At 38.3% G+C, this 27,714-nt stretch overlaps 1 protein-coding gene and 1 pseudogene across 3 annotated transcripts in view; one reads left to right on the top strand and one right to left on the bottom strand.

Moving 5' to 3' along the window:
* The window catches only part of INTS4 (integrator complex subunit 4), a 237,356-nt gene that overhangs the window by 29,906 nt on the left and 179,736 nt on the right, over nucleotides 1–27,714 (top strand). For all 3 annotated transcript variants that reach the window (XM_037840819.1, XM_037840820.1, XM_037840818.1), the window contains exon 3: nucleotides 9,425–9,542. In XM_037840819.1, coding sequence (XP_037696747.1) covers nucleotides 9,425–9,542 — 118 coding nt within the window. The remainder of the gene's footprint in view (nucleotides 1–9,424; nucleotides 9,543–27,714) is intronic.
* LOC119538082 lies at nucleotides 23,431–25,136 on the bottom strand (annotated as a pseudogene).

Below are 27,714 nucleotides of genomic sequence, written 5' to 3'. Positions count from 1 at the left end.
GTTTTGTTTTTTTTTTTTTTTTTTTTTAAATCATCATTTTATTGAGAGATATTCACATACCACGCAGTCATACAAAACAAATTGTACTTTCGATTGTTTACAGTACCATTACATAGTTGTACATTCATCACCTAAATCAATCCCTGACACCTTCATTAGCACACACACAAAAATAACAAGAATAATAATTAGAGTGAAAAAGAGCAATTGAAGTAAAAAAGAACACTGGGTACCTTTGTCTGTTTGTTTCCTTCCCCTACTTTTCTACACATCCATCCATAAACTAGACAAAGTGGAGTTTGCTCCTTATGGCTTTCCCAGTCCCATTGTCACCCCTCATAAGCTACATTTTTATACAACTGTCTTCGAGATTCATGGGTTCTGGGTTGTAGTTTGATAGTTTCAGGTATCCACCACTAGCTACCCCAATTCTTTAGAACCTAAAAGGGTTGTCTAAAGTGTGCGTAAGAGTGCCCACCAGAGTGACCTCTCGGCTCCTTTTGGATTCTTTCTGCCACTGAAGCTTATTTCATTTCCTTTCACATCCCCTTTTGGTCAAGAAGATGTTCTCCGTCCCACGATGCCGGGTCTACATTCCTCCCCGGGAGTCATATTCCACGTTGCCAGGGAGATTCACTCCCCTGGGTGTCTGATCCCACGTAGGGGGGAGGGCAGTGATTTCACCTTTCAAGTTGGTTTAGCCAGAGAGAGAGGGCCACATCTGAGCAACAAAGAGGCATTCAGGAGGAGACTCTTAGGCACAAATATAGGGAGGCCTAGCCTCTCCTTTGCAGCAACCCTCTTCCCAAGGGTAAAACTTACGGTAGAGGGCTCAACCCATCAAACCACCAGTCCCCTATGTCTGTGGTCATGTTAGCAACCATGGAGATGGGGTAGGCGAATACCCCTGCATTCTCCACAGGCTCCTCAAGGGGGCACTACATCTTTTTTTTTTCCTTGTTTTTCTTTTTTTTTTTTTTTTTTTTAAATTTCCCTTATTTTTTAAATCAACTGTATGAAAAAAAAAGTTAAAAAGAAAACAAACATACAATAAAAGAACATTTCAAAGAGACCATAACAAGGGGGTAAGAAAAAGACAACTAACCTAAGATAACTGCTTAACTTCCAACATGTTCCTACTTTACCCCAAGAAAGTTACATAATATAGCAACATTTCTGTGAACTTGTTCCTACTATATCCATCAGAAATTAACAGACCATAGTCATTTCTGGGCATCCCCAGAACGTTAAATAGCTTATCTGTTCTTCTTGGATTATTGTTCCCCCTTCCTTAATTGCTCTCTACTGCTAGTTCCCCTACATTCTACATTATAAACCATTTGTTTTACATTTTTCAAAGTTCACATTAGTGGTAGCATATAATATTTCTCTTTTTGTGCCTGGCTTATTTCACTCAGCATTATGTCTTCAAGGTTCATCCATGTTGTCATATGTTTCACCAGATCGTTCCTTCTTACTGCCGCGTAGTATTCCATCGTGTGTATATACCACATTTTATTTATCCACTCATCTGTTGAAGGACATTTGGGTTGTTTCCATCTCTTGGCAATTGTGAATAATGCTGCTATGAACATTGGCGTGCAGATATCTGTTCGTGTCACTGCTTTCCGATCTTCCGGGTATATACCGAGAAGTGCAATCGCTGGATCGAATGGTAGCTCTATATCTAGTTTTCTAAGGAACTGCCAGACTGACTTCCAGAGTGGCTGAACCATTATACAATCCCACCAACAATGAATAAGAATTCCAGTTTCTCCACATCCCCTCCAGCATTTGTAGTTTCCTGTTTGTTTAATGGCAGCCATTCTAACCGGTGTTAGATGGTATCTCATTGTGGTCTTAATTTGCATCTCTCTAATAGCTAGTGAAGCTGAACATTTTTTCATGTGTTTCTTGGCCATTTGTATTTCCTCTTCAGAGAACTGTCTTTTCATATCTTTTGCCCATTTTATAATTGGGCCGACTGTACTATTGTCATTGAGTTGTAGGATTTCTTTATATATGCAAGATATCAGTCTTTTGTCAGATACATGGTTTCCAAAAATTTTTTTCCCATTGAGTTGGCTGCCTCTTTACCTTTTTGAGAAATTCCTTTGAGGTGCAGAAACTTCTAAGCTTGAGGAGTTCCCATTTATCTGTTTTCTCTTTTGTTGCTTGTGCTTTGGGTGTAAAGTCTAGGAAGTGGCCGCCTAATACAAGGTCTTGAAGATGTTTTCCTACATTATCTTCTAGGAGTTTTATGGTACTTTCTTTTATATTGAGATCTTTGGTCCATTTGAGTTAATTTTTGTGTAGGGGGTGAGGTAGGGGTCCTCTTTCATTCTTTTGGATATGGATATCCAACTCTCCCAGCCCCATTTGTTGAAAAGACCATTATGGCTCAGTTCAGTGACTTTGGGGGCCTTATCAAAGATCAGTCGGCCATAGATCTGAGGGTCTATCTCTGAATTCTCAATTCGATTCCATTGATCTATATGTCTATCTTTGTGCCAGTACCATGCTGTTTTGGCAACTGTGGCTTTATAATAAGCTTCAAAGTCAGGGAGTGTAAGTCCTCCCACTTCGTTTTTCTTTTTTAGAGTGTCTTTAGCAATTCGAGGCATCTTCCCTTTCCAAATAAATTTGATAACTAGCTTTTCCAAGTCTGCAAAGTAGGTTGTTGGAATTTTGATTGGGATTGCATTGAATCTGTAGAAGAGTTTGGGTAGAATTGACATCTTAATGACATTTAGCCTTCCTATCCATGAACATGGAATATTTTTCCATCTTTTAAGGTCCCCTTCTATTTCTTTTAGTAGAGTTATGTAGTTTTCTTTGTATAGGTCTTTTACATCTTTGGTTAAGTTTATTCCTAGGTACTTGATTTTTTAGTTGCTATTGAAAATGGTATCTTTTTCTTGAGTGTCTCTTCAGTTTGTTCATTTCTAGCATATAGAAACATTACTGACTTATGTGCATTAATCTTGTATCCCGCTACTTTGCTAAATTTGTTTATTAGCTCTAGTAGGTGTATCGTTGATTTCTCAGGGTTTTCTAGATATAAGATCATATCATCTGCAAACAATGACAGTTTTACTTCTTCTTTTCCAATTTGGATGCCTTTTATTTCTTTGTCTTGCCGGATTGCCCTGGCTAGCACTTCCAGCACAATGTTGAATAACAGTGGTGACAGCGGGCATCCTTGTCTTGTTCCTGATCTTAGAGGGAAGGCTTTCAGTCTCTCACCATTGAGTACTATGCTGGCTGTGGGTTTTTCATATATGCTCTTTATCATGTTGAGGAAGTTTCCTTCATTCCTACCTTTTGAAGTGTTTTTATCAAAAAGGGATGTTGGATTTTGTCAAATGCTTTTTCAGCATCTATTGAGATGATCAATTGATTTTTCCCTTTCGAGTTTTTAATGTGTTGTAATACATTGATTGTTTTTCTTATGTTGAACCATCCTTGCATGCCTGGAATGAACCCCACTTGGTCATGGTGTATGATTTTTTTAATGTGTCTTTGGATTCGATTTGCAAGTATTTTGTTGAGGATTTTTGCATCTATATTCATTAGGGAGATTGGCCGGTAGTTTTTCCTTTTTTGTAGCATCTTTGCCTGGTTTTGGTATTAGATTGATGTTAGCTTCATAAAATGAGTTAGGTAGTGTTCCATTTTTTTCAATGTTTTGAAAGAGTTTGAGTAAGCTTGGTGTCAGTTCTTTCTGGAAAGTTTGGTAGAATTCCCCTGTGAAGCCATCTGGCCCTGGGCATTTATTTGTGGGAAGATTTTTGATGACTGATTGGATCTCTTTGCTTGTGATGGGTTGGTTGAGGTCTTCTATTTCTTCTCTGGTCAGTCTAGGTTGTTCATATGTTTCCAGGAAATTGTCCATTTCTTCTACATTATCCAGTTTGTTGCCATACAGTTGTTCATAATATCCTCTTATAATTTTTTTAATTTCTTCAGGATCTGCAGTTATGTCACCTTTTTCATTCATTATTGTGTTTATATGGGTCTTCTCTCTTTTTGATTTTGTCAGTCTAGCTAGGGGCTTGTCAATCTTGTTGATCTTCTCAAAGAACCAACTTTTGGTGATATTTATCCTCTCTATTGTTTTTTTGTTCTCTATGTCATTTATTTCTGCTTTAATCCTTGTGATTTCTTTTCTTCTACTTGGTTAGGATTGGTTTGCTGTTCATTTTCTAGCTTCTTCAGTTGATCCATTAGTTCTTTGATTTTGGCTCTTTCTTCCTTTTTAATATATGCATTTAGTGCTATAAATTTCCCCCTTAGCACTGCTTTTGCTGCATCCCATAGGTTTTGGTATGTTGTGTTCTCATTTGCATTTGTCTCTATATATTTAGCAATTTCTCTTGCTATTTCTTCTTTAACCCACTGATTGTTTAGGAGTGTGTTGTTTAACCTCCAGGTATTTGTGAATTTCTAAGTCTCTGATGGTTATTGACTTCTAATTGTATTCCATTGTGGTCAGAGAATGTGCTTTGAATAATTTCAATCTTTTTAAATTTATTGAGGCTTGTTTTATGTCCCAGCATATGATCTATTCTGGAGAAAGTTCCGTGAGCACTAGAAAAGTATGTGTATCCTGGTGATTTGGGATGTAATGTCCTGTATATGTCTGTTAAATCTAATTCATTTATCAGATTGTTTAGGTTTTCAATTTCCTTATTGGTCTTCTGTCTGGTTGATCTATCTATAGGAGAGAGTGATGTGTTGAAGTCTCCCACAATTATTGTGGAAACATCAATTGCTTCCTTTAGTTTTGCCAGTGTTTCTCTCATGTATTTTGTGGCACCTTGATTGGGTGCATAGACATTTACGATTGTTATTTCTTCTTGCTGAATTGCCCCTTTTATTAGTATGTAGTGGCCTTCTTTGTCTCTCAAAACATCCCTGCATTTGAAGTCTATTTTATCTGAGATTAATATTGCTACACCTGCTTTCTTTTGGATGTAGCTTGCATGAAATATTTTTTTTCCATCCTTTCACTTTCAGTTTCTTTGTGTCCCTGTGTCTAAGATGAGTCTCTTGTATGCAACATATTGATGGTTCATTTTTTTTTATCCATTCTGCAAATCTATATCTTTTAATTGGGGAGTTTAATCCATTTACATTCAGCGTTAAAACCGTGAAGGCATTTCTTGAATCGGCCATCTTATCCTTTGGATTATGTTTGCCATATTTTTCCCTCTCTCTATTAATATCCTTTATTGTACCCATACCGAATCTCTTTAGTACTGAACCTTTCTCCAAGTCTCTCTGTCCTGTCTTTGTTTCTCTGTCTGTAGGGCTCCCTTTAGTATCTCCAGTAGGGCAGGTCTCTTGTTAGCAAATTCTCTCAGCATTTCTTTGTCTGTGAAAAATTTAAGCTCTCCCTCAAATTTGAAGGAGAGCTTTGCTGGATAAAGTATTCTTGGCTGGAAATTCCTCTCACTCAGAATTTTAAATATATCGTGCCACTGCCTTCTTGCCTCCATGGTGGCTGCTGAGTAGTCACTACTTAGTCTTATGCTGTTTCCTTTGTATGTGGTGAATTGCTTTTCTCTTGCTGCTTTCAGAACTTGCTCCTTCTCTTCTATGTTTGACAGTGTGATCAGTATATGTCTCGGAGTGGGTTTTTTTGGATTTATTCTATTTGGAGTTCGCTGAGCATTTATGATTGTGTATTTATGTTGTTTAGAAGATTTGGGAAGTTTTCCCCAACAATTTCTTTGAATACTCTTCCTAGACCTTTACCCTTTTCTTCCCCTTCTGGGACACCAGTGAGTCTTATATTTGGACGTTTCATATTATCTATCATATCCCTGAGGTCCATTTCGAGTTTTTCAATTTTTTTCCCCATTCTTTCTTTTATGCTTTCATTTTCCATTCTGTCATCTTCCAGGTCACTGATTCGTTGTTCAACTTCCTCTAGTCTTGTACTATGAGTGTCCAGAATCTTTTTAATTTGGTCAACAGTTTCTTTAATTTCCATAAGATCCTCCATTTTTTTATTTAGTCTTGCAATGTCTTCTTTATGCTCTTCTAGGGTCTTCTTGATTTCCTTCATATCCCGTACTATGGTCTCATTGTTCATCTTTAGTTCTTTGAGTAGCTGCTCTAGGTGCTCTGTCTCTTCTGGTCTTTTGATTTGGGTGCTTGGGCTTGGGTTATCCATATCGTCTGGTTTTTTCATATGCTTTATAATTTTCTGTTGTTTTTGGCCTCGTGGCATTTGCTGAACTTGATAGGGTTCTTTTAGGGTTTGTAGACCTATTGAAGTCCTTATCTCTAATTTATCAGATCTACAGCTTCGTGGAGTACACTTTCTCTAACTAACCAGCAGGTGGCGTCCACGAGCCACCTGTTCTCCACAAGCCAGATCTCCCCTGCTTAGCCTTTTTGGTGAGTGGGGGAGTGAGTCTTGTGGGGCCCAATTGGTGTACCAAGCTTGCGTGTGTAGTTGGTGTTGCCTGCCCTGTATGTGGGGCGTGTTTCTGGGCAGTCGGGGAGGGGGGGTGGCCCTAACAATCAAATCTCCCTGATGATCCTAGAGTTTTAAGCTGCTGCAATAGTCTAATCCGTCAGTTCAGTCCTGCCACAGTTTGTCTCTGCCACTGACCCACACGTCTTTGGTATTGGCGTATGGCTCCTGAGACTTGCAAGTGGGCCCCTCTTACAGGCTGTGCACCCCGGGTCCTTGTTGAGGGATGACTGTGCTATGTCACAGGTGAGTGCTGTCCCCCCAGGGCAGTTCTGGGCTGCAAGGGCTGTGTAGGGAGGCTCCCAGTCTGCTCAAATGATGGCTGAATGGGGCTTTGTTAATTCACACTGCTCCACCTTCCCAGCTCTGGGACATTCAGCTGAGGTTGCAGGGAAGGCTAATGTCCACGCCCAGTTTTGTGGTGTGTGCCTGTTATTTGAAGCACTTCCGTCACACTGGGTTGTCTTGGGCAGCTCTGGGCTATGGGGCTGGCGATGGGCAGGAGTGTTTCCTGTCCACCAGGATGGTGGCTGTGAGCGGACACCCCCCTTTTCTTGGGAAGTTGTGTTGTTTAGTGAATTTTCTCAGCCACTGGATTATTGCCTTTTGTCTCAGAGCTCTCTTAGTTCTGCTCTTGACTTGACGTGCCCAAATTGAAATTCTTTGAAGCTTTCTGTATTGAGCTTCTTAGAGTAATTGTTTTAGAAAAAGCAAAAAGGATTTAAAAAAAAAAACAAAACAAAAACAAAAAAAAAAAGCGGCCCTCCTCAGAGATCTAATGGGTTATTGAAATGCTAATAGACAAAGCAACCAGGGCCATTAGGAAAGGTGCACAGGGCAGAGAGATCAGCTTTGCTTCGGGATTTGCATATGCGCCTCAAGGCCTGAGCTCCGCCCTTCCCCTTTCTGTGTTCACCAGAAACTCCAAAAATCCTCTGCTTTTATTTTGGAGTTTTTCGTGTTGTTTTTTTTCTATGCCTGTCTCCTCTCTGCTGGGCTGGCTGCTCTCAGAGTCTCTGGTGTCGGTCTCAGTCTATCTATGGTTGGAGTTTGAATCAGTAGAATGAGTTTTCGATAAGAGCAGCCACTGCAGTTCTCCCTTCTCCTTCCCGGAGCTGACAGCCCCTCCTCCCCCGGGACTGAGCCTGGCAGGGAGGGGCGCGGGTCCCCTGGCCGCAAAAACTTACAGATTTCGCAGATCTCAGCAGTTCCACGTTTTCATGAGTGTGTATGAAGTATGCCCAAAGACAGATTGCTCTGTGGGTCCAGTCCACGCAGTTCCTGGCTTTTTACCTACTTCCGGAGGAGTAACTAAAACTTACCCTGTGAGTCTCTTTTAACTTATAACAACTCTGCTCTTTCCCCATGCTATTTATTGCTTTAAAAAGTGGAGCATTTACATTTAGAATTTCTCATATGTTGGGTCTGACTAATTGTATCCTTATTTTACACGTGTTTTTTATTTGCTCTTTATGGTACCCCTGTGAGTTAGGCAGTTGAGCTTCTGTACCCTGTTCTGGTTTGCTAATGCTGCCAGAAATGGGTTGACTTTTATAAAGGGGATTTATTAGGTTACAATTTAAGTTCTAAGGCCATGAAAGTGTCCAAACTAGAGCATCAACAAGAGGATACCTTCACTGAAGGTAGGCTGATGGCATTCAGAACACCTCTGTCAAATGGGAAGGCATGTGGCTGGCATCTGCTGGTCCTTTGGCTCCCAGGTTGTGTTTCAAAATGGCTTTCTCCAAAAGGTCTCTGAGCTTCTGTCTTCATTCCTGTGTCTCAGCTCCTGTGCATCCTTGCTTCTTTCTCCCAGGGCATTTCTCTCTGTGCATCTGGGGGTCCTCTCTTAGCTTCTCTGGGGCAAAATCTGAACTTCATCTCTTAGCTTGGCGTTTCCAAACGTCCTTCTGTCCGCATCTCCAGCATCTCCAGGCGTCTGTATCTGTTTTGGCTCTTAGTACTGCAGTGAACTAATCAAGAACCACCCTGAATGGTGGGGTCACACCTCCATGGAAATAATTTAATCAGTGGTCCCACTAACAGTTGTGTGAGTTATATCTCCATGGAAACACTCAATTAAAAGGTTTCACCAACAAGATTGGGTTAAAAGATCATGGTTCTTCTGGGGTACATAACAATTTCAAACCAGCACACATCCCCCCTACATGAAAGAATGAATTTTCAAAGAGAGGAAGGAAGAAGGGCACTAATATTTGACTTCCAATTATGTACCCATTACTGTGCTAGTCCTTTTCCTTTCAGTAGCCCTCTTAGGTTAGCATTAACTCCATTTCACAGATGATACTCAGGGAGGTTAGTTAGTCAGTGAATCTGTGTGGTAAATTTGGGCATCATACCTAAATCTGGCTATTTCAAAGCTCTTGTTCTTTCTGCTGCACCTGACAGCTGAGGGTTAAGTTCCCAAGTAAATGATTTCCCCAAGGTTAGGTACATGGTAAGTGGCATAGATGGGCCAGGATTTTAGGTCTTCTGACTCCATGTATCTTTTGCCCCTTCTCCAGCTTCAGACCTCCTTGTTGTGCCCAGTTATGTCCTTAGAAACTCTAGGTGGGAAGTGGGGATTTGGTTTTATGTGGAAGGCCAAAATTATTTACATTATTTTTTCTTTGGCATTGAAGTATATTTACTTATTCTCAGCACTGGCAAAGTAGTTTTAATCCCACGAGTACATTTCTGGTTAGAAGTTACTGGCATTAGGAAGGCATAAAAATATTCCCTTTCACTTTGCAGTATTTAGGTGTAACATTCTGATTGAGAAGACTTCTCTCCCTTGAGGTATATCAAGTTAAATTTTTGGAAATGAAGCCTTAGAATGCTAAGATCAGTGAATCTGTTTTGGGATGTTAGTTTCCCGTGTTCTTGTTTGTTGGTTAGCTGAGACGACCAAGGTAACAACTGCTTCTGTTGTTCCAGGAGAATGATGCATCTGTGAGGCTGAAAATTGCATCTTTGTTGGGTTTATTATCAAAGACTGCAGGATTTTCACCAGATTGCATTATGGATGATGCCATTAACATCTTGCAAAATGAAAGTAAGTTGCCATCTAAAAGCTTTGAAGTCAAAACAGAAATCTTTCGTTCTTTTGTATAGAATTTTAGACTGTGGCAAAATTTTGTTGTTTTGGTTATTATTGAAAGGGAATTTAAGGATGCTGCAATAAAACCATTTACATATGTTTACATTAGAGTTAAAAATATAGTTATTTCTTAATAACTATTATTTATTGACCTTTACCAAATACTGTATACTTAATTAGTTTACGAATGATGTAAGATAAATACAGTCCCTATTGTGGGGAATTTGAAGTTCAAAGAAGTTAACTTTTTCAACATAACACGGTACATGGCAGAGCTGGGATTTATACCTAAGTGTGTCAGAATTGATGCTTTGTTCATTGTTCTGCGCTAACTCAGAAACCATGTGAGGTGCTGTTCTGTTCATATGATCCATCACGTTTTAGATCCCATAAGAGTGACATCTCCCAAGTTTTGTATGCATTGTGTTATTTCTTTTTCTAATTACTCCTTGTTGGTGCCCGCTAAAATACATTCTCAGTGGTTAGGTGAAGCTGAAAACTACATCAGCTTTTTAACTTTTTGATTATTTGTCTGGTTTTATTTGTATTCAAGATTCTGTTATGGAGTTAGTGCCTCAGTAGCCATAATATTTGTTTTAGAATATTAAAAAAAATCCTTTGTTGCTTCTGAAAATACTGTAATTCTGTTCATTGTTGTAGTTTCAAAGAATATTCATTTGGGGGTTGTTCCAGTTTGCTAATGCCGCCATTTGCAAAATACCAGAAATGGATTGGCTTTTATAAAGGGGTTTATTTGGTTACAAAGTTACAGTCTTAAGGCCATAAAGTGTCCAAGGTAAGGCATCAAAAATAGGATACCTTCATTGGAGAAAGGCCATTGGCATCCAGAAAACATCTGTGAGCTCGGAAGGCATGCGGCTGGTGTCTCCTTGCTCCCAGGTTGTGTTTCAAAATGGCATTCTGCAAAATGTTGCTCTTGGAGCGTTTCGTCCTTTCTTAGCTGCAGCTCTAAAAAGTCACTCTTAGCAGGCTCTCCAAAATGTCCATCTCAGCTGCTCTGAGTTCCTTCTGTTTGTCAGCTGTTTTATATGGCTCCAGTGATTTAATTCAGACCCACCCTGATTGGGTGGGGTAACACCTCCTTGAAAATTATCCAATCAAAGGTCTTGCCCATAGTTGATTGAGTCACATCTCCATGGAAACGTCACTCAATCAATAGGTTCCAACCTAATCAACATCAATATGTCTGCTCCCAGAAGATTACATCAAAGGGTGTGGTGTTTTGGGGGACATAATGCATCCAAACCGGCACAGAGGTATAATATTTAAACAAATATGGCCCTTTAAATATTGGGCAACATTTATCTGTAAACTTCAGAGACTGTGAGAGTCATAGGGGTCAGGTAAATTCAGTAATGATCTAAATTCATTTATTGTGAAACTGTTTAATGGTTACATATCGTAAATGTAGGTTATTGGCTGAAGTTGAGAATTTTTTTTATTTTATTAGAAACAACTTTATATAAAAATTTTACTTTTATTGAATTTTTATCCAAGAATTTTAATTTACAGGAAACAATGAAAATAACTTTTATAGTGGGAGGGGTGTCTGTTTTATTGAAAGAACAATATAATAAGATTAAAGAAAATTAAAAGAAAATTCTACCATTTTCGCAAAACAATTTGTTTTATTATCTTCTACTTATAAAAGTTTTATATGGCTGTACTTACAGTGAATGTACTATTTTATATTTTACTGTTGTCACTTAATATTACATATAATTTTTCCGTGTTTTTATGTCATCTTCATAATATGGTATTGCTAATGTATTAAAATCAACATACAGAAGCATGTTTTACATTTTTTCCCTTGTAGATGGGGCAGAGAAAATCTATTTCTTCTTGTTTTTGTTAAATGTATTTCTTAGGATAAATTCCTGGGAAGGTAATTACCGAGTTAGGGAGTCCAAACGTATTAGTGACCCTTGCTAAGTGTTACCATATTGCTTTTCAAAAGGATTATTTACATTTACACTGCAACTTATAATACTTGAGTGTACCAGTTTCATCAATACATATATATATATATATATATTATTGTGGAATATAGCATATTTACTAGATGTGATAACTTTCCAAGTGCACTTTAACAAGATGTTAGAGAGCAAATTCCAATGAATGTTTTGGGTTACAGTACTGTAGTTTCAGTTATTTTCTTACCGTGAAATAAAACATATATACAAAAAGGTGATAACTTTCAAATTACAATCTAACAAGTAGCTATATAGCAAATTTCAAAGAATGTTATGGTTTGCAGTTCCACCATTTCAGTTCTTTCCTTATAGATATTCTAATACCCCAGCAACCAAGAAAAAGAAAATTATATAGAGATTGAGTATTCTAATCCTTTGTTAAATTATATCTTGTCTGTTGCTATCTCTTCCTCTAGTTTAATCACTTTCCTGGTCTTCAGGGATGTCTATGCAGTGACCACTCTAACTTTTTCATGTTGAAAAGGGGTGTCGACATTATGAGAAAAGGGGACACAACTGGTTGATGTTCTTGAAGGGGCTGCTGCCTCTGTGTTTTGGGACTTAACTGGCATAGGAGCTCTCTAGAGGATTTAAGCTTCTGAAGAATAAACTTAGTGAATGAAACTTTTATAGTGTCTCAGATAGAGACCCGGGTATTCTTTAGGGTTTTTGGACTACTGTTGACTTGGGCTTATCATACTGTAGCCATTTGGCATATCTAGCTGAAGCTTGCGTAACCTCTGGGACAGCCTGTTGACTCTATTTGAAACCTCTTAGCCACTGGAACCTTATTTTGTTGCCTTTCTTTCCCCCCTTTTGGTCGAAAAGGCACTCTCAACCCCTCGAGCCAGGGTCAGGCTCATTTCCAAAATCCAAGTCCCACATCACCAGGGAGACTCCCTTACCTGGGGGATCCTGCCCCACATTGGTGGGAGGGTGATGAATTCATTTGCAGAGTTGGGCTTAGAGAGAGAAAGTCCACATTTGAGCAACAAAAAGAGGTTCTCTGAAAGTGACTCCTAGGCATAATTATAGGTGGGCTTAGCCACCCCTTTACAACCGTAAGTTTCACAAGAGCAAGGCTCGTGATCGAGGGCTTGACTTATAAAGTAGGGGGTTCCTAATTTCACATAGCATATGTTATGTCCACAATAATCCAACCATATCTCACATTATCATCACTTAGTTGTACCATCCTCATCACTCTCCATTTTTAACAATTCTTGTGACCCAACACACCCTATAGCTCTTTTCAGCCCTTAATTATTTGTCCCTAGTGTTTGTGTGGTACTAGTAAGGTATTCATATTAATTATAGTCCCTAGTATGCAACAGGTAGACTTTTCCATGTAACGCTCTGTTGTTGACTCTCTACCAATGTCATATCTTAGAAGTATATCATATACTTAGAAGTATATCTATATTTTAGTGTTGATCTGTGGGATACATGCCTTTAAACAACCCCTTTCAATCTGTTTGCCTTCAATGCAGCTCTGATACTTACAATTCCAGTAACAAACAGTCATCACCCCTATCCATTCCCATACCTTTAAATTGACCCTCATTAACATATCTGAACATATTATGTTATCATTCTCCCTTCAGTAGCTTCTATTTATTTCTAGGTTTCCAGTATTCTTCATTTTAAGACTAGACTTTACATTGTTTGAAGAGTTTATAGTAATGGTAACATACAGTATCTCTCCTTTTGTGTCTGACTTGTTTCACTCAGCATTATAACTTGAAGGTTCATCTATGTTGCTATGTTTCAGGACTGTGTTCCTCTTTACTGCTGCATAGTATTTCATTCTAAATATATAACACATTTTGTTTATCCTTCTGTCTGTTGAAGGACACTTGGACTGTTTCCATCTCTTGGCAATTGTGAACAATGCCACTGTGAACATCGGTGTACAAATGTCTGTGTCACTGCTTTCAGATCTTCTGGTTATATAGTGAGAAGTGGAATTGCTGGATCTTAGGGTAATTCGATATCTAGTTTTCCAAGAAACCACCGAACTATCTTCCATAGAGGCTGTACCATTATACTTTCCCACCAGCAATGAATAAGAGTTGCAATTTGTCCACATCTTCTCCAGCATTTATTGTTTCCTGTTTGTTTAATGGCAGCCATTGTTATTGGCGTGAGATGTTGTCATATTGTGGTTTTGATTTGCATTTCCCTAATAGTGAGTGAAGATAAACATTTTTTCATGTGTTTTTAAGCCATTTCTGTTTCCTCTTCAGAAAAATGCCTTTTCATATCTTTTGCGCATTCTATAATTGTGCTGTTTGTACTATTGTTGAGATGTAGGATTTCTTTACATATTCAGGTTATCAGTCTCTTATCAGATATATGGTTTCCAAATCTTTTCTCCCATTGAGTTGGTTGTCTCTTCACCTTTTTGACAAAGTCTTTTGAGGGACAGAAGATTTTGATTTTGAGGTGTTCCCCCTTCGTTTTTTCTTTTGTTGCTTGTGCTTTGGGTGTAAGGTCTAAGAAGCTACCTCTTAATACTAGGTCTTGGAGATTTTGCCAGTTTGTATATTTATGTCCCTCCCAAAAAGCCGTATTCTTTAATGCATTCTTGTGGGGGCAGACGTATTAGTGTGGATTGGGTTGGAACCTATTGGTTCAGTGTCCATGGAAATGTGACCCACCCAACTGTAGGTGATACCTCTGATTGGATAATTTCCATGGAGGTGTGGCTCTGTCCATTCAGCATGGGCCTTGTTTAGTTTACTGGAGCACTGTATAAGCTCAGACAGAAGGAGTGAGCTTGCCACAGCTTAAGAGGGATGCTTTGAAGAATGCACAGGAGCTGAGAGAGGAGCTGCAGAGACATTTTGGGGACAGCCTTTGAAAGCAGACTTTTGCTCCAGAGAAGCTAAGAGAGGACAAACGCCCCAAGAGCAACTGAGTGACATTTTGGAGGAGATGCATCTAAGAGAGGACAAAATGCCCTAAGAGCAACATTTTGGAGAACGCCATTTTGAAACACAACCTGGAAGCAAGCAGACGCCAGCCACGTGCCTTTCCAGCTAACAGAGGTTTTCCAGATGCCAATGGCCTTTCTCCAGTGAAGGTACCCTTTGTTGATGGACACTTTATAGCCTTAAGACTGTAACTATGTAACCAAATAAACCCCCTTTATAAAAGCCAGTCCATTTCTGGTGTTTTACGTTCCTGCAGCATTAGCAAACTAGTACAGAGATGTTTCCCTGTATTATCATGTACGAGTTTTATTGTGTTCTTTGATTCACTTCTAGTTAATTGATTCACTTTGAGTTCTTTGATTCACTTCTAGTTAATTTTTGTATAGGGTGTGAGATAGGGATCCTCTTTCATTCCTTTGGATGTGGAGATCCAGTTCTCCCAGCCCCATTTGTTGAAGAGACTTTCTGTCCTGATTCAGTGGATTTGGGGGCTTTAACAAAAATCAGCTGACCATAGATCTGGGATCTGTTTCTGAACTCTTAACTCAATTCCATTGATCCATATGTCTATCTTTGTGCCATTATTGTGCTGTTTTGACTATTGTGGCTTTTATAGTAGGCATCAATGTCTGGAAATGTAAGTCCCCCCCACTTCATTCTTCTTTTTTTTACAAATGTTTTTTTGCAATTTGAGGCTCTTTTCCCTTCCAAATAAATTTGATAACTAGATTTTCCAAGCCTGCAAAGTAGGTTGTTGGAATTTTGACTGGAGTGGTGTTGAATCTGCAGATCAGTTTGGGTAGAATTGACATCTCAACGACAATTACCCTTCCTATCCATGAACACGGAATATCTTTCCACCTCTTTAGGTCCCCTTTGATTTTTTTTAGTAACAATTTGTACTTTTCTGTGGAGAGGTTTTTTACATACTTGGTTAAATTTATTCTTAGGTACTTGATTTTTTAAGTTGCTATTGTGAATGCAATTTTTCTTTTGATTGCCTCTTCAGTTAGGTTATTATTAGTGTATAGGAACATTACTGACTTGCGTACATTAATCTTGTATTCCGCCACTCTACTGAATTTGTTTATTAGCTCAGGTAGCTTTGTTGTTGATTTCTCAGGAGTTTCCAAATGCAAGATCACATCATCTGTAAATAGTGACAGTTTTATTTCTTCCTTTGCAATTTGGATATCTTTTACTTCATTGTCTTGGCAAATTGCTCTGGCTAGAACTTCTAGCATAATGCTGAATAATAGGGTGACAATGGGCATCGTTTTCTCATTCCCAATCTTAGGGGGATGGCTTTCAGTCTTTCACCATTGAGTTCTTTGCTAGCTGTAGGTTTTTCATATATGCTCTTTATCATATTGAGGAAGGTTCCTTCAGTTCTTACCTTTTGAAGTGTTTTTATCGAAAAGGGATGCCGACTTTTGTGAAATGATTTTTCAGCATCTATCAAGATGATCATTTTATTTTTCTCTTTTTATTTATTAATGTGTTGTATTACATTGGTGATTTTCTTACGTTGAACCACCCTTGCATGCCAGGAATGAACCCCACTTGGCTGTGGTGTATAATTCGTTTACTGTGCCTTTGGATTCAGTTTGTAAGTAGTTTGTTGAAAATTTTTGGATCTATTTATTAGGGAGATTGGCCTATAGTTTTCCTTATTGTAGTATCTTATTTGGTTTTGGTAGAGTAGAATGATATTTGCTTTATAAAATGAGTTAGGTAGTGTTCTGTTTTCTTCAATTTTTTGAAAGAGTTTGAGCAGGAATATTGTCATTCTTTTGGAAAGTTTTTGTAAATTCTCCAGACCTCTCTCTCTGCTCTTTTTTTCTCAGCTGGTAGGACAGCCTTTGGTATTTCTTGTAAGGCAGGTCTCTTGTGAAACATTTTCACAAACAAATGCTAAGAGAATTATTAAGCCTTCAATTTTAAAGGAGAGCGTTGATGGGTTATTTACCAGCAATTTTTCTCTTTTGGAACCTTAAATATGCTATACTGTTGCCTTCTCGCCTCCATGGTGCCCACTGAATAGTCAGTACTTAGTCTTATGTTGTTTCCCTTGTATGTGGTGAATCACTTGTTGCTGTTTTCAGAACTTTCTCCTTCCCTACAGCATTTGACAATCTGATGAGCATATGTGTTGGAATGGGTTTATTTAGATTTCTTCTATTTGGAGTTCATTGGACATCTCTGATTTGCATTTTTATGTCAATTAGAAGGGCTATGAAGTTTTTCCCAACTAAGTCTGGAAACATTTTTCCTAGCCCTTTACTCTTCTCCTTCTGGGATGCCAATGATTCTTATATTTGTGAACTTCATGTTGTCCGTCATTTCCCTGAGATCCATTTCAAGGTTTTTGATTTTTTTCACCATTTATTCTTTTGCATGTTTGCAGTCAATTGTTCTGTCCTCTAGTTCACTTATTCTTTCTTCTGCGTCTTCAAATCTGTTGTTTTGTGTATTTAGAACATTTTTAATTTGAAGATCTCGTATTTTTTTAAAAATTATTATTCTTTCAAATTCTTTTTTTCCGGTTTACTAGAGCTGCTATTATGCAAAATACCAGAAATGGATTCACTTTTCTAATGGGGATTTATTAGGTTACAAATTTACAGTTTGGAGGCCATGTAAGTGTCCAGAATAAGGCATCAACAAGAGGATACCTTCACTGAAGGAAGGCTGATGGCTATCTGGAACTCCTCTGTTAGCTGAGAAGGCATGTGGCTGGCATCTACTGGTCCTTTGTTCCTAGGTTCTGGTTTCAAAATGGCTTTCCCCAAAGTGTCTCTGAACTTGTTTCTTCACTCGTCTCTCTCAGCTCCTGTGCATCCTTGCTTCTTTCTTCCATGGCGTTTCTCTCTAAGCATCTGGGGGTCCTTTCTTAGCTTCTCTTGGGCATACTCTTGGCTTTATCTTTTAGCTTAGGATCCCCAGATGTCCTTCTGTCTGCACCTCAAGTGTCTCTAAGCATCAGCATCTGTGTCTGTGCTTTACCTCTCTTCAGTACTTCAGAGAAGTAATGAAGACCCACTCTGAATGGGCTGGGTCCACACCTGCATTCAAAAACTTAATCAAAGGTCTCACCTACAGTTGGGTGAGTCACATCTCCATGGCAACACTCAGTCCAAAGTGTTTAATCCAACAAGATTGGATTAAAAGATCATGGCTCTTCCGGGGCTTAACAGTGTCAAAATGGCACATCTTCTTTCTGCTCTTCTAGAGGTTTCTTGATGTCCTTTATGTTTTTAGCCATTTCGTTGAAGTTGCTTTGGAGATTTGTGTGTACTTCTTTAATTAATTGCTCCATATTTTGTGTCTCTTCTGGTTTTTTAATTTGTTTGACTTTGTACTTTGTACTTGACCATTTTCTTTTGGCTTTGGGGCATTTATTTATCTTGGTAAGATTATTTTGGGAAATGCAGGATTATTTGAGCATTTATATATAATTTGACAGAGCCACAGCTTGCTGGAGTGTACTTTCCATTGTTCTACTAGCAGATGGTGCTCTTGAGCCACCTCTTACTCTCAAGCCAGCCTTCCCCCGACTTCTCTTGTGTGCTGGGTGGGGTCCAAACTGGGTTGGAATCCAGTCAGTGCACCAGTTCTCTCTGTGCACTGGGGAATGCCTGCCCTGGTAGTATGATGTGGGCCCTGTGCAGTTCATCAGGTAATCCACTCAAGGGCACCCTCCAGCTCAAATGTGCCCTGCTCCCTGTGTGCTGTGCACCCACGACCCTTGGGATTGTGGGACAGCTTCTAGTGCCTCAATATGGCACCCTCTCCTATCCCTGCTTCTAGCCTGTGCATCACCCCAGACTTCTGTGGGGGGAGAGTAAATGCGGTCAGTACTCGTCTTCTGCCTCCTGGGTTCCCTCACAAGAGCTCCCGGCAGTGTGGTTGTGGGGGATTATCTCCTCAGTTAAATTGTTAAGGTCATGCACGGGAGTGGAGAGCTGCTGCTCCCTCCCTTGCCTGGTGACTGTCTCATTGTTGCTGGCCCCGGGCAGTGGTCCCAGCCAAACAAACTCACCCTGCTCCTTGAGGCGCAGTCTTTCCGCCTTTCCATCCATGTCCCCACCACGTACTATAGGAGTCCTTTGTGTCCCAGGTGTCATCCGGCCCCTCTCCAGTTTCCTTCACGAAGGAGAAGGCTGCTTTGCCCCATCCACTCCACCATCTGTCCTGATAACACTTTTTTGTAAATGTCCTTTTTTTTTTTTTTTTTTAGCAGTGGTTACCTTTGTTACAATTGATCAAAGATTATTAAAACGTTAGTATAAACTGTCATCCATAGTTTACATTGGGTGTATTTTTTCCTTACATACCACCTTATTATTAACACCTTTTAATAGTATTGTACATTTATTCTAATTCAAAGAAGGACATTCTTATATTTGTCCTATGGACCACACTCATCGTCCACAAGAGGGTTCACTATGTTAAACAGTCTCATGTTTTGTCCTCTGGCTTTCTTTCTAGTGATATAGATGACCCTAAACTTTCTCTTACAGTCACAATCGCCCCCACATATTGTTAATTACACTCACTATAATTTGCTACCATCACCTCTATCCATTTCCAAACATTTACAATCAACTTTATTACAAATTCTGCACAAATTTGGCTTCAGCTCCCCATTCTCTGTCCTCATTTTATCTTGTTACCTATATTCTAGATATTAACACCATGTGTTTTCTAGTTATATTTAATTCGTATTAAAGAGGTCATACATTATTTGTACTTTTGTGTCTGGCTTATTTGACTCAGCTTAATGTCTTCAAGGTTTATCCATGTTATCACATGCGTCAAGACTTAATTTCTTCTTACAGCTAAATAATATTCCATTTTATGTATGTATTACATTTTCTTTATCCATTCATTGGTTGCTAGACACCTGGGTTGCTTTCATCTTTTGGCAGTCGTGAAAAATGGTGCTATGAACATTGGTGTGTAAATGTCTGTTTGTGTCCCTGCCTTTAGTTCTTTTGAGTATATACATAATAGTGGATTTATTGGATCTTATGGCAGTTGTATATTTAGCTTCCTGAGGAACTGCCACACTGCCTTTCACAGTGGCTGTACCATTCTACATTCCTACCAACAGTGAGTAAGTGTTCTTATTTCTGCACATCCTCTCCAGCACTGTTTTTTAAATAGTGGGCATTCTAGTTGGTGTGTAGTGATATCTCGTTGTGATTTTGATTAATAGCTAGTGATGTTGAACAACTTTTCATGTGCTTTTGTATGTCCTCTGGAAAAATGTCTGTTTAGGTCTTTTGCTGATTTTTAAAATTGGGTTGTTTATCTTTTTATTGTTGAGTTGTAGGATCTCTTTATATATCCTGGATATTAAACCATTATCAGGTATGTGGTTTCCAGATGTTTTCTCCCATTGAGTAGGCTGCCTTTTCACCCTCTTGACAAAGTCATTTGAAGCACAAAAGTATTCAATTTTGAGGATGTCCCATTTATCTGTTTTTTTTCTTTCATTGCTCATATTTTGGGTGTAAAGTCTAAGAAACCAACTGTTACCACAAGATCTTGAAGATGCTTCCCTACATTTTCTTCTAGGAGTTTTATGGTTCTGGCTTTCGTATTTATGTCTTTGTTCCATTACAAGGTGTGAGATGGGGTCCTCTTTCATTTATTTAATTCCATTAACTTTTTAGTTTTAAATTTCAAGACTTATCAGTTTTAATACGGCTATAGTTTAATTACTTTTAGTACATTATTTTAAACATAAAATTTCTTCATGGCAATGAAAATATTTACCAACATCCCACATTAAATGACCAAATAGCTGCCTTTAGTAGGAACACTACAGTGCTGAAACTTACCATATTCCACTTTTTTTTCTTTATAATCACATAAAACAATGACAGAAACAATGTACTGTAGTTTCCATTTATGGCAAACTAGAAAACAAATATAATCCAGATTCCAAAATAAGTGTAAGGGCTGATAGGAGCAGCTGAGATTGGGCGGAAGCTATATGTAAAGAGCCATGAGGGGAAATGAGGGAGGAGAAGCATTCTGAAGGTGAGGAGCGAGAGTGCAACAGCTGCATCCTCTTTGTATAGCAACCTGAGCAGGGACCAGACTGAAATTGGCAAGAAACCCTGAGAGGTTTGGAGCAGGGAGGTGCAGATGTTGTTAACAGGGACCCAGGGACTGCAACTTTCAGGGAGATTCCAGAGAATACACACCCTGAAGTTCAGTGATTAGACACTTGGTTTTAGTATTTTTTACTTAGCATATTTTGGGGACAGAAGCTAACTTTTACACTTTTAAGAAAAATCTAAACTTCTGAATAAGATAAAAATCCAGAACCTAATCTCAAAGTTGAAGTAATTACAACCATCTTCAGAATACATTAATTTCGTCACTTCAGTATTTCTGTGTGAACTTACTGCACCTGGTAGAGTGGAATTCAGTTACTGAAGCATATTACTTCCTTTCTACAGTGGTTTCTATAATACCGGTTAATCATTAGGGCATAGGATTTTTTTTTGCAAATTGCTCCATTGTGTAGTTAGTTTTCCCTCTTCTAGTATCTGATAAACTTAAGTGGAGAATAGAATGACTTCAAACCATCAATTACTTCAGACTATCATCTCTCCACAACTGAATGGTAAATAGAAAGAAAAATCAAGAATAAGACTGTATTAACTCTCCAAAAGGATTATGAAACATAAAGTGTAGCCTATTTTTTTAAAAATCTAGCTTCACTTAGCTAAGGTCATTTAGGAAAAAACTATCAGTTCATTCACTGTAAAAATGGTAATTTCTTATGCCTCATTATGGCTATTATATTTATTTGTAATTTTTCTTCCTTCATACATTATCCTACCTTTGTGAAATTATATGTTTTTCTAAAGGTTCCTTCTTTTCCACACTTTTTCCTTTTTGTTTTTTTAACAGTTTTGTTCACACTTCATACAATCCATCCAAAGTGTTGTTAGTGGCTCTTAATACAATCACATAGTTATGCTTTCATCATCACAATCATTTGGAGGGCATTCTCATTGCTCTTAAAAAAAAAATCCCATACTGCTTATCCCTATTATTGACGCTTAGATCTGATATAGTACCTTTGTTACAATTGATGAAAGAATATTACAGGGTTACTGTTAACTATAGACCTTAGTTTGCATTAATTGTATTTTTTCCCCAAATACCACCCTATTATTAACACCTTGTAATAGTGACGTATATTTGTTCTGGTTCATGGAACAATTTTCTTATGTTTGTACAATTAATGACAGGCATTGGCCACAATAGGTTTTGCAATGTTATACAGTCCCATGTTTTATCCTCTAGCTATCCTTCTAGTGACATACATGACCCTAACTTTCCCCTTTCAATGACACTCACACTCAGCATTGTTATTTACACTTACAATATCGTGCTACCATCCCCTCTATCCATTTCTGAACATTTACAATCAAATTATTAAACATTTTGTATACCTTAAGCATCATCTGCCCAATCTCTACCGTCTTTCTATCTCCTAGTAACCTGTACTCTAGGTTTGAACTCCCAGTGTTTACTCGTTATACTTAGTTGATTAGTGAGACCATACAATATTTGTCCTTTTGTTTCTGGGTTATGTCACTCAACATAATGTCCTTAAAGTACATCCACGTTGTTGCATGCATCAGGACTTCATTCCTTCTTACGGCTGCATAATAGTCCATTGTATGTTGTATACCATTATTTGTTTATCCTCTACATAGTTGATGGACACTTGGGCTGTTTCCATCTATTGGCAATTGTGAATAATGCTGCTCTGCAAATTGGTATGCGAATGTGTATTCACATCTCTGCTTTCAGTTCTTCTGAGTTAACTAGTAATGGGATTGCCAGATCCTATGGTAGTTCTATACTTAGTTTCCTGAGGAACCGCCAAACTGCCTTCCAGAGCGGCTGCACCATTTCACATTCCTACCAGCAGTGAAAAAGTGTTCCTATTTCTCCACATCTTCTCCAGTACTCGTAGTTTTCTGTTTTTTGATAATGGCTGTTCTAGTAGGTGTGAAATGGTATCTCCTTGTGGATATCCCTAATAGCTGGAGATATTGAGCATCTTTTCATGTGCTTTTTAGCCATTTGTATTTCCTCTTTGGAAAAGTGTCTGTTCATGTCTTTAGCCCATTTTTAAATTGGGTTGTTCATCTTTTTATTGTTGAGTTGTAGGATTTCTTTATGTATTTTAGGTATTAAACTCTTATCGGATATGTGGTTTCCAAATATTGTCTCCTATTGAGTAGGCTGCCTTTTTATTTTCTTGAAAAATTCCTTTGAAGCACAAATTTTTAATTTTGAGGAGATCCCATTTTCTATTTTTTCTTTAATTGCTTGTGTTTTGAGTATAAGGTCTAAGAAACCACTGCCTACCACAAAATCTTGAAGTTGCTTCCCTATATTTTCTTCTTGGAGTTTTATTATGTTCTAGCTGTAATGTGTAGGTCTTTGATCCATTTTGAGTTGATGTTTATATAGGGTGTAAGGGAGGGGTTCTCTTTCATTTTTTGGATATGGATATCAGTTCTCTCAGCACCATTTGTTGAAGAGACTGTTCTGTTCCAGTTGAGTAGACTTGGCCTTCTTGTAAAAAATCAATTGGCTATAGATATGAGGGTGTATTTCTGAACTCTCAATTCAATTCCTTTGATCAGTATATCTATCCTTATGTCAGTACCATGATGTTTTGACCACTGTAGTTTTGTAACATGCTTTTTTTTTGTTTGTTGTTTGTTTTTGTTTTTTTTTCCTGTTAACATTTTATTTTCTCAAGGTAACAGGAATTGTATACAGACAGTAGACCCTTGCCTTTTTATTTTTATCTAACTAAAAGATAACTCAAGATGAATTCTCAATAAAGAAAAAGAAAAACTACGTACATAAGGGACTATATCTTCCTTCATTGTCTACTTGGAACCAGTAGTTGTGTTGCTGTCATAGAATCAGGAAAGAGGTTGTGATAAGTTGGATGAGGTACATATGCTGCTGTTATCATTTTACCAGCAAACCACCTGCCATGCAATGCATTCACAGCAGCACTGGCTGTGGCAATTGATGGGCATTTCGTATTCACATTGCCCTGAGCCGAATTTTTGTCAACATGAATATGAGTAACTCCTCCGTGTTTATTACATTCTTCAATCACGTCATCTTTAATTTCTGTATCCCATCCAACTTCTTCTGTTTGAGGGTTAAACATGTTGGACAGTTGGAAACACTGTGTTGCAAGTGGTTGAATTGAGCCATTTGCAGCTAAAGCTGAAGCTTCAGTATGTTAGGAAAGTCTTGTTTGTAAATCTGTAACAGAGAATTCTGCCACAGCACCAAATGCCAAAGAGCCACTCATTTGTAGAACTTGCTGTGTTGCTAGTGGAACCTGCAAACCTGTACCCTTGGCAAGTCTTGCCATTAATTGGAGACCACCAGTTATTCCCAAGTCACTTCCAGTCCTTTCCAGCTCATCACTGTCCAAAAATGAACTAGCACTGGAAGCAGCAGTACGTTCAGTGTTACGACCAACTTTCATTGGCCTTCCTGCAAGTTCAGATCCATTAAGTTGTTCCAAACCCTTTTTGGCACATTCTGAATCAGAAAACGTAATAAGTCCATATCCTTTGGATTGATCTATTTCACTATCTATCATGAGCTGGATACTTTCAATCCTGCCAAAAGGCTCAAAGAAGCATATCTTCAGTTATGTTAAAGTGTAATGAACAAACATACAGCTTCATAGGTCAAGCACCTCCTTTTTGTAGATTGCCATTGCTGCAGTTCTGTTTTTTTCTGCCTGGGATGCTTGTACTGTGATTGGCACTCCTAAGATGCATTGGCCAGTTAATCCTTTTGCTAGAGGCACTAAACTAACATCAACAAATTCCACATAAGCAATTCCTTTGGAATGTCGTGAATTTCTATCAGAAATCATCCTTACTTCTTGAACCTTTCCTACTGTAGAGAAAAACTCCTCCAAATCCCTTGGCCGAATTCTTGCTGCCAGCTGCATGCAGGAAACTGTCCTTGCATCTCTTTCCTCAGGAGTGTAGATTATCAATAGGTTCCCTCACAAGGCTCTTGTCTTTTCTGAATGGACTTTTGCTTTGGAAGCGTTGTCTGCTTAATTTTATGCTATGAGGCAACCAATCTTTCCTCGGCTGGCACTTTTAAATTTTGGTCTGGAATAGGGACTTCTGTAGCAGCCTCTGAATATGTGATCTCGACTTCTTGATCTCCTTTCTTTGCTTCTACTTCTCTTCCTTTCTCTATTTCTACTTCGCTTCTGTTCCTTACTTGTTTCTTTTCGCTCATGACTATGACTCCTGCTCTTGCTCTTTTTCTTCTTTTTGCTATGTTCTTCATGACCGTTAGCACTGCTCAACTTGTTCTCATCCTTCTTGTAAGGTGCTTCAAGCATTGCTTCAATATAAATATTGTCTGCCATTTTTTCTAAACGCCTGTGTAGGCTTTTGATTGCCTGTGGTCTTGTATTCAGGAAGGCGCTGTTGCTGCTGCTGCTGCCACCCGCTGTTATTCCTATTCAGCTGCTAGGCCCAGGCCGCGGTACCACCCAGCCCGAATTTCGGGCTCTGAGGATGGGTAGGCACGAGCGGATCTATAAAAAACAATGGGATTAGAGGAGCCTGCACAGGAGACCAGGACACCGGCTTCGGCAGTTCAAGATACACTCCTGCAACAGCGTCGGCAAGCTCCCTGAAATGGCAGCCACTGCTTCTGTAATATGCTTTTAAGTTGGGAAGTGTGAGTCCTCCAACTTTGTTTTTCTTTCTCAAGATGTTTTTGGTTATTTGGACCACCTTACCCTTCATAATAAATTTGATAATTGGCTTTTCCAATTCTGCCTAGTAGGCTGTTGGAGTTTTGGTTGGGTTTGCATTGAATCTGTAAATCAATTTGGTAGAATTTACTTCTTAGCAATATTTAGCCTTATAATCCATGGTCATGAAATATCTTTCAATTTATGTCTTCCTTGATTTCTTTTAGCAATGTTTTGTAGTTTTCTGAATAGCGTCCTTCATATCCTTGATTAAATTTTATTCCTGGATACTTGATTCTTTTAATTGCTATTGTAAATGGATTTTTTTTCCTAATTTCCTCCTCAGATTGCTCATTACCAGTGTATAGAAACAGTACTGGCTGTTTCATTTTAATCTTGTATCCTGTGGCTGAACTTGTTTATTAGTTCTAGTAGCTTTGTTGTTGATATTTCAGGACTTTGTCTATGTAGGATCATATCATCTGCAAATAGGGGAAGTTTTACTTCTTCCTTTCCAATTTGGACGCCATTTATTTCTTTTTCTTGCCTATTTGCTCTATCTAGACCTTCTGGCACAATGTTGGGTGACAGTGGGAATTATTGTCTTGTTCCCGATCTTAATGGGAAAGCTTTCAGTCTTTCACCATTGAGTACAATGTTAGCTGTGGGTTTTTCATATATGTCCTTTGTCATGTTGAGAAGGTTTCTGTCTGTTTCTGTCTTTCAAAGTGTTTTTCTCAAGAAAGAATGTTGGATTTAGTCAAATGCCTTTTCTGCATCAATATGGTGATCATGCTGTTCTTCGCCTTCGATTTGTTAATGTTGTGTATTACATTAGTTGATTTTTTTGTGTTGTAGCACCCTTGCTTACCTCAGCTAAAACCCACTTGATCACGATGTATAATTCTTTTCATCTGCTGTTGGATTCGATTTGCAAATATTTGTTGAGGATTTTTGCATCTATATTCATTAGAGACATTGGTCTGTAATTTTCGTTTCTTGTAGGATGTTCTGACTTTGGTGTTAGGGTGATGTTGACTTATAGAATGAGTTAGGTAGTGTTCTCTCCTCTTCAATTTTTGGGAAGAGTTTGAGCAGGATTGGTATTAATTCTTTATGGAATGATTGGTAGAATTCACCTGTAAAGTCATCTGGTCCTGGCTTTTCTTTGTTGGGAGGTTTTTGATAACTGAGTCAGTATCTGTGATTGGTTTGTTGAGGTCTTCTGTATCTTCTGTTGTCCATGTAAGTTGTTCTTGTGTTTCTAGAAAATTGTCCATTTCATCCAAGTTGTCTAGTTCGTTGGCATATTGTTGTTCATAGTGTCCTGTTATGATCTCTTTTCATTTCTGTGAGGTGGGTAGTAATATCCCCCCACCCCCATTTCAGATTTTATTTGCATCTTCTCTGTTTTTCTCTTTGTCTAAGGATTTGTCAGTTTTGTTGATCTTCTCAAAGAATCAACTTGTGGTTGTGTTAATTCTCTGTTTTGTTGTTGTTGTTGTTGTTCTCACTTTCATTTATTTCTGTTTGCAATCTTTGTTATTCCTTTCCTTCTGCTTGCTTTGGGATTAGTTTGCTGTTCTTTTCCTAGTTCCTTGGGTATATAGTTAGGTCTTTGATTTTAGCTCTTTCAAATTTTTTTTAATATTTAGTCATTTAGGTCTATAAATTTTCCTCTCAGCACATTGCCTTTGCTGTGTTTCATAATTTTTGATATGTTGACTTCTTGCTTTTATTTGTCTTGAGGTATTTATTGATTTCTGTTGCAGTTTCTTTGACCCACTGATTGTTTATAAGTGGGTTTAACCTCCATAAATTTGTGCATTTTCCACTCGTCCACCTGTTGTTGATTTCCAGCTTCATTCCATTATGCTCAGAGAAAAGTGCTTTGTATTACTTCAATCTTATTAAATTTGTTGAGACCTGATTGTGACCCAGCATATGTTCTATCCTGGAGAATGATCCATGAGAACTTTTTTTTTAATTCAATTTTATTGACATATATTCACATATTATGCAGTCATTCAAAGCATACGTTCAGTTGCTCACAGTACCATTATATAGCTGTGTGTTCATCACCAAAATTAATTTTTGAACATTTTCATTACCACACACACAAAAATAATAATAAAAATTAAAGTGAAACCTTTTTTTTTTTTTTTTTTTGCCCCTATTTTCTACTCATCCATCCATACACTGGACAAAGGGGAGTGTGATCCATATGGCTTTCCCAATCACATTGTCACCCCTCATAAGCTACATTTTTATACAATTGTCTTCAAGATTCATGGGTTCTGGGTTGTAGTTTGATAGTTTCAGGTATTTACTGCTAGCTATTCCAATTCATTAGAACCTAAAAAGGGTCGTCTATATTGTGTGTAAGAGTG

This window comes from Choloepus didactylus, chromosome 6, assembly GCF_015220235.1.
Source record: "Choloepus didactylus isolate mChoDid1 chromosome 6, mChoDid1.pri, whole genome shotgun sequence".
NCBI lineage: Eukaryota > Metazoa > Chordata > Mammalia > Pilosa > Megalonychidae > Choloepus > Choloepus didactylus.
Note: the sequence above shows the minus strand (reverse complement) of the source record. Positions and strands in the feature narration are given on the sequence as shown.